At 40.9% G+C, this 16910-nt stretch overlaps 1 protein-coding gene across 1 annotated transcript; it reads right to left on the reverse strand.

Moving 5' to 3' along the window:
- Window positions 1–12980: 12980 nt before the first annotated feature.
- Window positions 12981–15950, reverse strand: LOC113563294. The gene is made up of 5 exons (XM_026974720.1): window positions 15209–15950; window positions 14577–15045; window positions 14408–14478; window positions 13484–14288; window positions 12981–13335 (listed from the first exon to the last, which is right to left on the reverse strand). The coding sequence occupies exons 1-5, from the start codon at window positions 15948–15950 to the stop codon at window positions 12981–12983; spliced, it is 2442 nt and encodes an 813-aa protein (XP_026830521.1).
- Between the last annotated feature and the right edge of the window lie 960 nt (window positions 15951–16910).

The following is a 16910-nucleotide window of genomic DNA, read 5'->3' on the forward strand; positions in this document are numbered from 1 at the left end:
TGTACGATTTGCGATAAATCTTTTGCTGCCTATTTTTCGCATATTCGCCGGCATGCAGAAAGTGAAACTCATTTACATCTTTGTAAAGAAAAAGGGATTGAAGTGAGTGAGATAAATGATACGCAAATCAATGAATCTCTTTTGTCGTTTGATAAGCGTAAAAAGACAGTAGAAATAAAATATGCTGCTTTGATGGCAGAAATCAATGTACCTCTTCACAATGCACACAAAATTCTGAACTTTTTTCAACAACTACAACTAGACGATCCTAATGTGTTGAATAGTATGAGCATGGGTCCAACGAAATATAGTAATATAATTTCTAACATCTTGTGTCTCGTTGAAACTGAACATGTCAGTAAGAAGCTTCAGACAACAAAATTCTCTGTTTTCATAGATGAAACATCAGATATCTGCACCGAAAAATGGATGACATTTTTCGTTCGATATGTTGATTCTGAGACACAAGATGTTCGCTCACAATTAGTGCAACTCATTAATATTAATGCAACAGATTGTAGTGCTGATAAGTTATTTAACGCATTTAAGAGTGAAATGTGGAAATTACAAATTCCATTCCACAATATTGTTGCCCTGTCATGTGACAATGCCTCTGTAATGACAGGGAAACATTTATCTTTTCATAGTAAATTAAAAGAGATGTGTAAACATTTGCTAACATTGCCATGCCCATGCCATTCTTCTGCATTAGCTGCACATGCAGCATGTGCGAGGATACTGTCATATTGTGACGACTTTTTAAGAAAAATAGCTTCTTATATTAACGGTAGTCCGAAACGTTCGGCAATTTTTCATGAGTTTTGCGACTGCTTTCAAGAAAAGTATCGTAAAATTTTAAAATTAAGTGATACACGCTGGCTGTCTCACTACACATGTGTTGAGAGACTTCTTCAGTCATGGGATACTATTAGACATTTTTTGCAAGAAATGGTTGTAAGCGACAAAAGTAAATCTGCACAACCACTTTTGTCTGTAATGGATAATGTGGAATTAAAAGCATATTTTCTTTTTCTGAAATATATTTTATATTTCTTTAATTCGTTCAATGCATTCTTCCAATCCATGGAAACAAGAATCCATTTATTGCAATTGAAATCAGCTAACTTTCTCTTGCAAATCTGTGGACATTTTCTTTAGAAAGATTATTTGAAAGACGTAGCCACAAATATTAATTTTGCACAGAAAGAAAATCAGAAAGATATAAATGATATTCTTCTTGGATCAGAGTGTGAACAGTACCTTAAAGATTTATTATTAGAAGGTCACATGGATGCGGTTACACAAGTACGACAAAACTGCTTGCAATTTTACATAACTGCTGCAGAGGAAGTACGTAAAAGATTGCCAATTAACGATGATTTTTTGAAAAAAATGCAAGCTTTCCTCCCATTAATATCCTTATTCGATAGTGACAGAGACACATCGTTCCAGCATGTTTGTCTCATTGCAAGAAATATTGGTGGCTTCGATGAAGAATCGTTAAAATACGAGTGGTTTACATTACCAGCTGATTTCACTGCAGAAGAGAAACAAAATTTATCTCTTTTAGATTTTGACGATATGTGGAAGAAAATTTTGGAGCGCCAATTGTCCAATGGCGTTTATAAATATCCCAATTTAAGAAATCTTTTGAGTGCTGTCCGCTGTCTTCCAAATTCAAATGCAGATTCAGAGAGAACATTTTCAATTCAAATAGATATAAAATCCAAAAAACGCAATAAACTTTCTTCAACGTGCGTTAATGCGATTTGTGTTATAAAATCAGCCTTGAAAAGCAGAGGCGAAATAGCTGCAAATATGAAAATAAACGAACAGCATTTATCTCGTATGGTATCTGAAAAATTATATGCAACTTATCCAACAAGAAAGAAAAGTAGTTTTAATTTACATGCTGCGGATGAAAGTGCTGGTTGCCAGGGACAGACTGAAGAAAATTCTTGAGAGTACGCGCTAGTTTTAGTGTTGGGTTACCATGAGTGAAGAGAAAAAAATCTTATATATAGAATACTAATATCCTAGTTTTGGAGGAGGAGGGAGAGCGTGTACACCACAAGTTATCTATCATGCAAAGATGACATTTATTTTTTATTTAAAAAAGATTATTAATTTAGAAAGAAGTATTTTGATACCTATACATTTTACAAAAACATACGCAATAAAATGAAAAGAAATCATTTGAATAATTTTTAAAAAAACAAAGCCCGGTTATCTTTTTCTGACTCCGATTTAATAATATCTCCTCGTCGCTCAGCACTAGCATTTTGATATTTTTAATCAAAGCTAAAATAAATAAGTGTTTAATAAGAAGAAATTTCGTCTTTCTTTAAAGTATGTTTTTTAAAATGTAGAGAATTCCTGACTTGATTTTTTTACTTTTAGTTTTTGTTGCTCATAATCATGATGTGCGAAAGATATCTCGTCTGCGAAAGACCGACCTCACACTACAAATGTAAAAGTGTGCGAAAGATATCTCGTCTGCGAAAGACAGACATCACACTACAAATCGCCAGATGTCTTCTATACGGCATAATGTGGTAAAATAGGGCTCCTGGCGAAGGACCACTTAAAAAAAACCTAACGCGCCATTAGTGGAACCTCAAAGGTGGTGCGGAAGTCCACTATATATGCATACTATTAATTGCAATTAATATATAATTATATAACTTATTCATTTGAAATATATCAAGAGACACGGTAGTGCGCGAGACCGCATCGTGACTCTTTTACGCGAGTTGGCGAGCTGCGAGTACCCGAGATTCTCAGATCTCAATAACGACTGAATTGATCCAGTTCTGAGTAGGCTCAATCGATAGCTTGGGTATGATTTACATAAGAAAAGTGTTTTTAGTTTTTGCCTACGTGCCCTACGAGCAGAGATATTGCGACGCAAAGTCGAAATCTCGAAAATTTTTGCATTTACGCGACGCATTCGCGTGCCGCGGCCCGCGAGCCGCGAGCGAGCCCGAGCGAGCCCGAGCGATAGAAAGAGACAGAAAGCTGTCTGTCTCTTTCTACTGCTCGAAGTTGCCCGAGTCTCGAGCGCGTCACGTGACTACCCCTTCCAGTTGTCATTTCGTGCTGGCCTCGGCTCGGTTCTGGGAACACTGGTGTCACTGCGTACCTAACAGAGCGAAGAGGGAGGGGGACAGCGGACAACGTAGCAACTAGTTGTCATGCGGTGTTGATAGTTCTGTGTCGTTGTAAAGGTTAGCCCGGTCTACAATAGATCTACAATAGATGTAATAAACCTCAAACCGTAAGCAATTGATCGATCATAGTCGATCTTTATTCTCATATTCACCGAGATTGGTCAATTTCTTATACGGCTTACATACTACATCTGTTGTAGATCCGGTCTTAAAGATAGCAAATGTTTTTTTATCTCTCGTTACGTGGGAAAGAAAATGAGATCTTTAATTATCGAAATCTTGTCGAAACGTAACAGTCATCTCAATAGTATCAATATGGCTTTTGTGAGTGTTGAATTTGTTGGTGATAATAATGAGGAAACAGGCATAATTGGTTTGGTTCATCATTCATGGCTTTCGCCTTTGAAGAAAGAAGTCTGGTGGCCTCCATATAAAACGAGTGCTCAATTGAAAAAAGCACTTTTTATGGAAGAAGCAGTAAAGGAAGATATTTGGACACTGTATAACGTTAAACGTATATTTTTTACTTGTGGTATGTATTACATATATTTAGTATTATATTTGTTGTTTGTATAATTGTATACACAATTAACATAAAATCCAAATTATTGTTCATTTCCAGATGATTTAAAAAAAACAAAGCCAAGAAGAAACTGAAAGAATGTGAAAAATTTTCCGATTTACAATCTACTGAATTAGAAGATTATGAGATACAAAATAAGAAAAGAAAACGCAAACCAAATTTAAAATATATCAATAATTACATAAGTACTGAAGACGAAGATGAAGAAAACTTTGATTCTTTACAGTCATCGCCATCAATACTTTATAAACCAGGTAAAAGAAATATTATTTTTATACTCTGTTAGATAGATAAAATATTGGTAAAAATTTACCTTTACACACCACCCTCCAACTGACCTTCGATTGACCTTGACGTTGACCTTGACCCCTAAGGATGTCAAGGCCATTGATCATTCCCGTCGCTCATTGTTCAGTAAAATGTTATTAACAATATAAATTTAATAGACACAATTTCAGACGACAATATAAATTTAATACTGATTCTATTACTTCTTGGACACGGGTTGGATTAGACTTGTACCTTTGAGATAGATTTGCAGGAGGACGGGCCTCGCCTGTATTTATGGCAATGTTTATATACAAATTTTCACGGTCATATTCTTATATTGTCAGAAATCAAACGTAACCAGTGTGTCGTATAGTCAGTGCATTAAGTGTTCGATTAATTTTCCAATAATTATATAAATAATGGTATATTCAGTTGAACAAATAAATAATAATCCTTGGCTTGCGGTCCAAGATGTTGGTAATGCGAATACATGGCCTAAATTCACACGACAAATGTTTTGGAATAAAAATTTTAAAGATCATAATCGAATGATTATTGTAAATTTTGCATATATAAATGCAATTTCCGAGGAATTTTTGCATGACATTTTGGCTTTTACCTTAAAAAATGCATATACAGATGAGAGGAAGCGCAATGTTATAGACAGATTTAGTTATTTAAATCATGAGGTAATTCTTTTAATGTTAATTGATAACTATGTCAAATAAATATTATTGTTCTTTATATTGGGTCATTAAGTATGAAACTTTACAAATGTAAAAGCGCCATCTTTAACATTTGTTATCTCAAATTTGGCGCCAGACGTCAGTACAGGTTAGGTTAGTATGATAGATGTATGTTCGCTCTTCAAATGTCATATTTGTTTGTTCAAATATCTTCATTAGTTTTAGTGGTGGATTCTTTTTTATAGAACTATGGAAAAGTCCAAAATTCGTGTGATTTATGAATATGAGTTCCGCCGTGGAACCACAGTGTTGGAGACAGCTCGTAATATCAACGCTGTATTTGGTGAAGGTTCAACTACTAAAGCAACGGTGGGCAATTGGTTCAAAAACTTCAGAGATGGAGATTTCAGCCTCGCTAATGAGCCACGTGGAAGACCAAAGACGAAGGTAGATAATGATCATTTAAGAGCCGTAGTAGAGTCCGATCCATCTCAAAGTACACGTGAATTGGCATCGATACTCAATGTTTCTATACCCACCATATTGTTCATTTAGCTGCAATTGGTAAGATAAAGAAGTTGGACAAATGGGTCCCGCACGAATTGACCGATGCGCAGCAGGCGCAACGTCTAGAGGCTTCCCTTTCTTTGCTTTCCCGTCACAAAAATGAATCTTTTTTTAATCGAATTGTGACCTGCGATGAAAAGTGGATACTCTACGACAATCGTAAACGCTCACATCAGTGATTGAACGCTAATGAACCACTGAGACATCAGGGGAAACCCAACATTACACAGAAGAAGCTTATGGTGACTGTTTGGTGGTCCAGGTCAGGTGTTATCTACTACAACTTTATGAAACCTGGTACATCGATAACGGCTGAAGTATATTGCAAGCAACTGGACGAAATGATGCAACAACTTGCTATTAAACAACCGAAATTGGTCAATCGGTCAATGCCAATCCTGTTGCATGATAATGCTCGACCGCACACTCCACGACTGACCGTGGCAAAGCTACAAGAGTTGGAATTGGAAACTCTCCGTCATCCACCATATTCACCAGATCTATCACCTACCGACTATCACTTCTTCCGGAATTTGGACAACTTCTTAGTGGGAAAATTCTTCAATTCTCAACAGGCAATCAAAACAGCCTTCTGCGACTTCATCGATTCCCGTACTCCTGGCTTCTATAGTAGAGGCATAGACCAACTACCACTAAAATGGCAGAAGTGTGTAGATAACATGAGCGCATACTTCGATTGAAAATAAATCGTGTCCATGTGCCAAAAAATGCAAAAGTTTATGTTCTATTTGTAAAGTTTCATACTTAATGACCCAATACTTTGTAAGAATTTGGACGACTTAGACGCAGCCGTATATATAGTTACAATGTTTATTTTAAAGAGATGCTAGATCTAAATTTTAATCCAATTAAAAAATTTTTAAATTAAACTTATTTTTTACTTTCGATTAAAGTAGTTTCGAAAAAGTCTTTAATTTTGATTAAAGCAGAAAATAATTTGTATTTACCTGTTTTGTGCTTTTGGTTAAAATAAAGAATACTTTGTATTTATAAACAAACTATTCTATATATTAATGATTCACTGCTTTAAATAAATTTTGTTCGTTCATATTCAAAATAACTACTATATTTTCGAAACTTATGTCTCCTTATGTGCATAATTATTCAAACTTGTTTTGTTACTAATTTACAAATTCTCATACTTCATTCTCTTACTGCTCACTTTATCGACGTTCTTTTGTTAATAACTTTTTAATGAACAATGACCGACGGAAAAGGTCAATGGCCCTGACATTCTTAAGGGTCAAGGTCAAGGTCAAGGTCAATCGAAGATCAGTTGAAGGGTGGTGTGTAAAGGTAAACTTTTACCACACTTTGGTATGTTATATTCCTACATTCATAGCATATGTTTTATAACATATACTTACTATATTTAATATATATGTGCTTCATGTATGTTCTTTTTGTTTCACAGTCATTATTTTTATCAACATTAGGGGGTGACACTATTGCTACGAGATCTAATCGGATTTTAAAACACGTTCTCACTAACGAACTCGCAAAGGAGTTTAACTACGTGGGACAAAATAATTTGAAGAAGGCTTTTGAAAAGCTTCATTTAAAAACTGTCGTAATACGTAAGTAATTCTAAAATACATAATAATAATCTGTATAGCGAAATTTATTCGAGCTATAAAATTTTTTTTATAAACATAATAGGTAGTGTACAAATAAAATCATCTTCAACAACAGAAAGTGACATTGAAAAGGCGATAAAAATTTGGTTAAAACATGCTCCGGAAAGAGTAAAAGAAAGTTTAAAAAAGTAGCAAAAACTGAAATATAGTGTTTAATATTTTTTACTATCTCTTTTATATTAAATGATTGAAATATTCTCTTTAAAGTACTTATAAAAGTTGACGTATAAGTTTATACTCAGTTTAATAATACGCGTTTCAAATTATATTTTGATGTATTGTTTTTATTTTCAAAAGTTTATCAATATGTTAAACAGTAGACGAAAACGTAAAGAGTTTGTTGCACGACACCAACAACAGCGAAGAGTTTTAGAAGCTGTAAAGAAAACATTTTCTGTCAATGTTTCTAACAGAATATCTTATAATATTGTGGCTGTAGATACATCAGACAAAATAGATATAACACCATCTAATAGTTTAAATAGTAACGTAAATTTAAATGTTAATAATGAAACGAGTAATAACGAAAATAATTCGGAAAATAGTAACTGCTCAGATTTACAATACGATAATTTTGATCTTGACACTGTGTCTCACATTTCTAGTGAACAATTAAATAATTCTTCCGATACAGGTCTAAATACTTGTTTAGAAAATCAAAATAGCTTAAGACAAAATTTAATTAAGTGGGCTGTTAAAAGACATGTATCACACTTAGCTCTAACAGATCTTTTGCATATACTCTCGCCCTATTATCCAGAATTACCTTTTAATTCTCGCACATTATTAGACACTCCATGTTCTTCACACACTTCTATAGTTTACAAATTAGAAACTGGAGAGTTCTATTACTTAGGTATAAACGCTACTTTAAAAAAACATATTGTCACAGAAATATAACCAAAAATATTTACAATTTTGTGAAATATTAAAACTTTCTTTTAATATAGATGGTATCCCATTATTTAAAAGCAATAGAACACAATTATGACCTATTCTAGGACTTATAAAAAATTTTCGAAGTGATCCTTTTGTTATCTCACTTTTGTGGAATATCAAAACCAAAACCTTTAAATATTTTCTTGGAAAAGTTCATATGTGAATTAAATGAATTACTAAATCATGGAATTAATGTTAATGGAACTCACTTTAAGATTGAAATCCACAGTTTCGTGTGCGACGCACCTGCTCGTGCTTATTTAAAATGCACAAAATTTCATTCTGGTTATTCGTCATGTGATAAATGTGTTGAACATGGAGAACGTTACAAAAACAAAGTGGTCTTTATAGGAGAAACAGCTAAAAAACGCACAAACCAATCTTTTAGAAACCAAACAGATGATAATCATCATAATGCTCTATCTCCGTTTTTAGATTTGCCTATTGACTTAATTAAATGCTTTCCAACAGATTATATGCATAACATTTGTTTAGAAGTAGTCAAAAAAGTATTAAATACATGAATTGGTCCATGTGCGTACTAGTTGAGGATAATGATGACCCCTGAAGGGAAATTTCAAAGTCAAATAAGCTGTCACTTCATAAACTTGTTAAAACCATGTCTTAGGCGACTCACGTGAATCAAGCACCCCAAAGGGAACATATCCCCTACTACGTCCACGTCGTTGTTCCTGGGTAACGCTAACAGTAGGAGTCAAGTCATTGATAATCTTGTTAACTAATTTCAATTAAAAATTTAGTTTGGCCTTGAAATTACCTCAAAGTCAAGTTCAAGGTCATGACCTGACGTCCACCTTCAAATATTACAACATTTTTCTGAAACAGTTTTCACTATCTCGCTTAGCTTATGAGTTACTTGAGTAAATTAATATTACGCGTTTGTCCTTGAAATGACCCCTAAAGTTCATTTTGATCACAGTCATGAGTTACCTATCTGGACGTGAAATTTTCCGTACTTTCCATTTCCGTAGTCAGAAATAGGGATTCTCGTTTGAAAACATCAGTTTGGCCTCAAAATGACCTTGACCCTTCACCTCAAGATCAAAGTCAAGGTCACCGCTAGGTGTCCCCATACATATCGTACAGTTTTTGTCTGAGGTATTGTCCGTTATCGCCCTTATCTGAGGAGATATTCCCGTGGACGGATTAAAATGGCCCACCCTGTATATTAAATTTTTATACAGGGTGTTCCAAAAACATACCAACAAACTTCAGGGGGTTATAGAGGACACCAAGCAAGCAACTTTTATTAATATACCGATACCCGAAAATGAGCCGTTTTTGCAGGAGAGTAAATTATTTGGATTTAAAACTGTTGCGGAATCGATCATCGATCCGCGAGATGACGTCACCTATCGGGAGCGATCGCGGCGGGGCGTCTTTCCGCGCCCCCGGTCGGGCTACTTGGTCTTCACGCGCGTCGTTTCGCTCTGTACGCGGACTCTACGTGACACCGGCCATGGGCTAACACCAAAGTGCGCGCTCGTCTCATTAGGCTAGTTTTAGTGCATAGTTTAGTTGTACGGTTCACGAAAGTGATTAGTGCAATTCTCGGGCGTTAATAGAACGCAGTGACCACTCAGCCGCGGCGCTCTACGTATCAATCATATCGGAAAAGCCCGTGTGCTTCTCAGGCGACCACGTGCGGTGCACGTGTGCCGCGATCGCGAGGCTTTTCGAACCTTCGAAAGCCTTCTCTACCAGAGATAAAGACGTTATCATCCGACATGACGTGCCGTGTGTACCGTGTTGGCGCAGTCACTGTGCATCGTCTATGTAAATAGTGTATATTTTCTGTTTTACATAATAAAAGACAACTCATAAATTACACGCACCGCGAGTCATTTCTTTGTGCCCGTTGTGATCGTCCATCTCACCGCAAACCTACCAGCCTAACTCGCGTGTTCTCAAACAAAAACAAATGCTCAAAATGTTGGTCATTTTCTTCTATACACAGATGACGATGAATAGAAGCAAATGTGCTATGATGATGTTGTCGATTTGGATTTCTCTCTTTCGAAGAAAGATATGAGAATGTTTATCATTGATAGTAAACGCAACTATTCCCGAAATCGCTCGGGCGAACGATTTTTGTTAGTAAACACGGTGAGTATCCACTTACGAGGTACGCTTACAAGACATTGACAACAATCTCCCATTTGATTGACTACCTCAGTATCGTTAGTGTCTGTTACGATAATACGAAATTCGTCTTCAAAATGAACAATAATTTTTCTTTTAAAGAGCTAGCTGACATGCATCTTATTTATGGCGAAGCGAGATGTAATGGAAGAGAAGCTGCACGCTTGTTCGAAAAAAGATATCCAAATCGCCGTCGGGTGTAGTTCCGAAAAGTACTCACCCCTGATTTTTTTGAAACTCAGTATTCCTATGTATTTTGACACGCTAATTACGAATATCATAGTGAAAATTGGGCGACTATTTGATTTTCATGGTGAAAACCATGAAAAACCCATAAAAATTATAGTTTTTTATGCTTATCTCAGTAAATACCGAAAATTATGATAAATATTTTAGACAAAAGTGTTAGATCTCACAGCGATAAACATTTTAGGTTCTATATATTTTCACTGTACGAATAGTAGTTTTCGAAGAAATCGAGTATAAAGACAGTAACAGCGTTGACACTAAAAAAATAAGGCTGTTCTTCGGAAAGGGACAACGCTCCGATTGTGATATACTTTTGTAAATAGCCACGAGAGATCATGTTAAGGTCAATGCTCGAACGCTATCTTCGGCTTTTGAATAGTTGCAAAGATATAAGCAATAGTATACCTGAGAATAATAATAATCGACAAAAGAAAACGGTAGTTATTTCGTATAAGAAAGCTAGCTGCGATCATTGTTTCAGATGTTATTAAGGACATCGTGCTGAGTAACTTCCAAAAGGTTTTACTCGGTTCTTATTGTTTATTAGAAGGGTATAAATGGAAAAGTTGTGAGACGATAAAACTGAAGAAGAATGTCGTCCTCTACGATTTTGCTGAAATTTTACAATATTAGGTGTAGGTTTTGGTTTAGGTTAGGTTAGGTTGGTTTGAAGTTATATACATTTGTACGTTAATATATAATTTTGTTTAATGTATACGGCCACTTTTGAATTATCAAATAAAAGGATAATTTGGTAATTATGCATACTACAGACGATTTTTAATAAAAAACGGAAATGGGTTGTGTTAGGTTAGATTTAACAGTAGTGGAGCCCCCCCCCCGTAGGGGGGGCGAAACACACTGTATCCACGCATGTACTTTGCAAGACGAAGCAAAGTTCATTCTAATAAGTAAGAGTCAAAATTAGATGTAGACTAAACATTGCTTCGTCTTGCACCCCCCCTTCGATGTGTGCGTGCGTGCGTGCGTGCAATGTGCGTGTGCAATTGTGCGGTGATCCGATCGTGCGGTGTACAATCGTGCGGTGTGCAATCGTTCCGTGTGCTAATAGAGGGTACCCGCCGCAATCGCTTGTCAACCAGGTTGCGATTTTCTCCTCTTAAAAAGATTAGGTTAAGTTAGGTTAGGTTAGGTTATTTCTTCGAGGTGAAGTGCAGGGAGAGGGGCTACGCCAAATTTGTACTATTCTATTGTACAAAATATGTTTAACCGATAGGAAGCATACGAAAGTAAAAGTGTTAAAATTCAAGTTCTATTCAATTACCGCAGCTAATATTTTATATTTAGTAGTTATATGTGTAAAGGAGTGTATCACTAAAATTTCAGCTCGTTAGCTCATGGGAGCCTTTCGGAAGTATATCCATAATTATTTTTTAATTTCTTTCTTATATTCCAATTTTTTATATGAGACAGTAATATGTAATATTTATTGTTTCTCTTTTTTTAGTGTATTGTAATTTTTTTGTAATATGTAATGCAAGAATGTAATCATATAATTATGGATACAAGTACGATTAATGAAAGACACTCGTTCTTGAAAATTGCTTCTCCGTGATATTTTTTTCACTCTTTCTTTTATTCCAATTCTTTTTGTAATATTGTTACGTGTCCGGGCAGCCTTCGCTCATCACACGCTTCCGCTCACTTACTCGCTAACACTCGCGCACACGCCGAAATAACACTCGCGTATTTAAGAACAAAAGACTTTATTCTAATAGCGTTTTACAAGAAATTCGCAATATATTCGAGAGCGGTTTTCGTCACGTCTAGTTGTCACGACAGCTGATCTTCGACTCGTCGTTCCGTCTTGTTTATTTTCTTCCCTGGAGACCGCGTCGCGTGGAAACTCGCGTCTTCTGCTCAGCAGCTGACTCTCAGCTGAGACGACCGGCAGTATCGTACCGGGTGACCAACCCGGACACAACATATGCCTCCCTCTTCATGAGACTGTCGTCCCGACAGTCCCGATAGGAAGGTGCCTCGGATCCCTTTCTGCCACTCTACCCTGGGCTGCTGCCGTAGGTTACCAAGTGCAGGATCCCTCCACCGCCTCCTGATTCCCCGTCGCCGCTAGCAGACTCCTCTGACACTTCGGACGCTCCATCTTCGGACAAGGAGGGGAAATACTCCGGGGTCCCTTTTGTCCGACTTGCGGACCCCAAGTCCCTGCCTCGGCATTCGCCCTACGCCTCGCGGGAAAACCTCTTCCAAAAACCGCGAGTGAGGCAGTCGTCGCGATGTTCCTCTACGTAGACAGCGTACCGGTTCCCGTTAAGCACATCTTCATTCGTCGTACCCTTCGACTCCAAATCTACAACAAATCATTCACGACGGCAGCGAATCTCGACGCATAACATATAATTCTAATAATAACAAACGATTCACAATCATACACGCACTCTCGGGCTCGGAGTGTTCCTATCAACTCTATCTTACGATACACATCTTTCCTGAAAAGAAGCCAGTCGATTTGCATGAACAATTTTCCTACGATACCTAGCTGATTCTCGAATTTCATATACCACCTCACTAATTCTCTTCGTCACCTCATAAGGTCCCTCCCATGAACTCTGCAATTTAGGAGCTCTCTCCCTAATACGGCGAGGGTTGTAGAACCAGACCTTCTGTCCTGGTTCGAAGAGTACGTCTCTCGCCCGACGGTCGTACCACGTCTTCATATTCCTGGAACTAATACGAAGCTCCTCGGGGCAGCCACATGAGGACCGGGCTCGGTCTGCGTGCCCCTGGTCCGGAGGCCCACGGGCCCGTCCGCCCCGATCTGCGTTGCCGCGTCCACGGTTCCGCGGATCACCTCGTCGGTCTGGGTGGTCCGGTCCCCCAGCTCAGCGACCTTGTGCACCTCGTGGGTCCCCTCCACGCACTGCAGACGGCGTAGCTCATCGCCCAACTCGTAGAGTTCCGCCCAGAAACTGTTGTAATTTTCGGAGATATAGTCCCGTAGGAGCAGGAATCGCGCCCAAAATCGGCGCACCAGCCTACGCCTCTCATAAAAAGACATCGCGGCAATCCTGGACAAGGACAGTAGCGGAATGGTAGGGTTTAATATCCTGAACGTGCACCTTCCCTGCGAGGAAGCCGTCCGCCGACTCCAGCTCGTATACAAGGAGTGAAAGAACTCGAGCTATCCGGAATGGACCCTGGAATTTCGGCGCCAACTTGGCCGCAAAGTTTTGTGCGGCGGACGAGAGCGCATGATGTCGTTTGAGTACCAGGTCGCCGACCCTGTACGTGCGCGGGCGTCGTCGTAAATTGTATCGGTGAGCTTGGGTTTGGTTCGCTTGATCGAGATTCTCCTCGACCCACACGCGGACGGCGTGGAGGTCCCGTATTCTCTGTGTCCACGCCGCAGGGTCCCCAGGCTCGATAGGATCCGCGTCCCTACCGCGCTCGCGCATCGCATTCGGTGGTTTTGGTTCGCGGCCTAGACTCAGAAACGCCGGTGACGTTCCCAAGGACGTGTGGAACGCGGTGTTATAAACGAACCGAAAGTCCGCCAGATGCATATCCCACTCTCTATGGTCGAGATCTATAAATGCGGTGATCATGGTTTTAAATACCCGGTTCACGCGCTCGACGGGATTGTCTTGCGGGTGGTATGGCGGTACCGTGGTGTGAGTGATGCCGTTATCTTCCGCGAACTGCCGCATGACTCGGTTTACGAATTCTGTGCCGTTATCGGTGAGGATTACTGCCGGGGTACCCCATCGCGACAGGACTAGATCGTGCAGTGCCTCGACTATCTTCGGACCGGTGGCCGCCCGAAGGGCCCTGTACTCCACCCATTTGGTGAACAGATCCTGAATAACTAGGAGGTACTGGAATCCTCCTTTACTTCGCGGCAGGGGCCCCATTATGTCCGCCGCTATCGCGGTCCACGGCGCCTCCACGATCCTACGACCCATTAAACAAACCGGCGGGGCTAGTCTGTTCAACCTTGGTACGCTGACAGGTATCTCATTCCCTGACATACCGAGCCACGTCCCGAAACATATGGGGCCAGAAATACGACACGGCCAACCTTTGAAACGTCTTCTCGACCCCGAAATGTCCGGCCTGCGGCGCATCGTGCGCTTCGCTCACAGCATTCCTCCGAGATTCTCGCGGCAACACCAGTTTCCATCGGTCTAAATCCTCCACTATCTGGGAGACGACTAATTTAGGGCGAAGATAGTAAAGTTGTCCGTTTACTATTCTCTAGTGCGCGAATCTTTTCGGGTTTTCCGCTACGTCTCGCATGCGCCTCCGATACCACGGATCGTGTACTTCATCCTCGCTCGCGGCATCCGCTAGGGCGTTCACGGCAATGGGTTGATCGCTTTCGAACATCCTCGATAAGGCGTCGGGCACATGATGGAGTGCTCCCTTCCGATATTCTACGACGTAGTCATATTCTAGGAGTTCGAGAGCCCACCGCGCTAACCGTCCCGTGGAATTTTTTAAGTTATGTAGCCACCGGAGGCTACTATGATCCGTGATCACCGTGAATTTATATCCCTCGAGGTATGATCGAAACTTCTGGACGGCCCAAACTACGGCTAAGCACTCTTGCTCGGTCACCGAGTATTTCTTTTCGGGGTCTGTCAACGCTCGACTCGCGTAGGCTATCACTCTCTCCTTCCCCTCAAGAGTCTGGGTGAGCACGGCGCCCAGACCTACTGAACTCGCGTCCGTTTGGAGCACAAACGACTCTTCGAAATCCGGACAGGCCAGCGTGGGTGCTGTGGTGAGGCGTTCGCGGATGTTTTGTAGCGCGTGATCTTGCTCACCCCCCCCCCCAATCCCAGCGCGCGCCCTTTTTCAGGAGGCGCGTCCACGGTTCCGTGACCGACGCGAAGCCAGGTATAAACCGCCTATACCAGGATGCCATCTCCAGTAATCTACGTAGCTGCTTTAGGTTGGTTGGTGCCGGGTACTCGAGAATCGGGCTAGTCTTATCCGGGTCAACCGTGAGTCCATCGTGCTGCACTACGAATCCTAAGTATTTGACTCGCGATTTGCAGAATTCGCATTTTTCCGCATTTATCGTTAGACCGGCTGCCGTGATCTTGTCTAGTACTTTCTTCAACCATACGATGTGCTCTTCGAAGGTAGGGGTCACGATCACTATATCGTCAAGATATACAAACACGTACGGCGCCATTTCGGGACCAATGAGGTGATCTAATAAGCGCTGGAACGTAGTGGGTGCTCCCGTGAGCCCGTACGGCATCCTGACGAAATGGTATAACCCCTTCCCGGGAACGCTAAAGGCGGTCTTCTCGCAGCTCTCCTTCTCTAACGGAATCTGGAAGTACGCCTGACTCAAGTCGTTCGTCGATATATATCTCGCGGCACGTAACTTGTCGAGGATTCTCCCCATGTTCGGCATCGGATACGCATCTTTTCTCGATATGCTATTGACCTTTCGAAAGTCCAGGCAGAATCGATATTTTCCATTCGGTTTTCGCACCATCACGATCGGATTCGACCACACGCTGTATGAGGGTTCGATTATCTCGGAGCCTAACATTTTATCTATCTCTTCCCGGATAGCTTCCTGTACCTTAGGCGATACTAGGTAGCAGTGTTGTTTAATAGGAAGGTGCGAACCGACGTCAATACGATGTTTCGTGAGAGTCGTCATCCCTGGGCTTTCCGAGGGTTCTGGTAAACTGCGTAAAAAATTTTCTAAGGCCTTTCGCTGAGGCGCAGTTAATTTCGGTAACCCGCAACAAACACGCAAAGCTGCTTCGGATAGAAATTGATATCGCGAGCTAGGTGAGTCAGTGAAATACCACTCCGATCGAGCGAAGTCGATCCCGATCTTAAACTTGGTGAGAAAGTCGATCCCCAAAATACACGGCACGGCGAAATCAGGAAATAACCCCACGGATAGTTCCCCCTGTCGGCTCTCTAACGTTAACGGCAATTCGACTTCCTGACGGATGGTCACCAGCTGTCCGTTCGCGATGCAAATTCTTCGGTCCCCCTTCCGGGTGGGTATCTCGAGGTTTCGGACGAGGTCTACCCCTCCTTCCCGAGGAGCGATCTACTCGACCCGGAATCCGCCAACGCAAGGACAGGATGGCCCTGAATTTCGATTCGCAAATACTGCAAGGTCTGTAACTCCGGGGGCTCCACCGTCAAATACGACGGCACGTTTGTCAAATTCGGTCGGGTCTCGCCTACCGGATTCGGAGTCGCAACGACCCGATTTACGCACTCCGATTCTCGTTTCCCGTACACGTGGGACACGTACGCGTGGTGTGACCTCTCTTTCCGCAACGATAACAGTAGGTTTGCTTCGCCTCACCACAGTCCCGGGCTCGGTGTCCGAGCTTGTCACAGTTCCAGCACTTGGTTGTGCTGGTTGCGGCAGGAGTCCCACGAGTCTGGGTAGCCGGCACTGCGGACGCGGCAGTGGCAACGTCATCGTTCACGGCAGTCGAGGGTTCGGCACGTTTCTTTTTCCTTCCTCCCCCGGGATTCTGCACGGCACTGGTGGTGGCTATGGTCGCGGCAGTTTTGTTCTTACTCTGCGGCCCCCGATAGGCCAGTTCTGGAAAAAATGACTGTTCCGGCGGCAGGGGAGGTCGATAGTTCC

The sequence above is a fragment of the Ooceraea biroi genome, chromosome 13, assembly GCF_003672135.1.
Source record: "Ooceraea biroi isolate clonal line C1 chromosome 13, Obir_v5.4, whole genome shotgun sequence".
NCBI classification, from domain to species: Eukaryota; Metazoa; Arthropoda; class Insecta; order Hymenoptera; family Formicidae; genus Ooceraea; species Ooceraea biroi.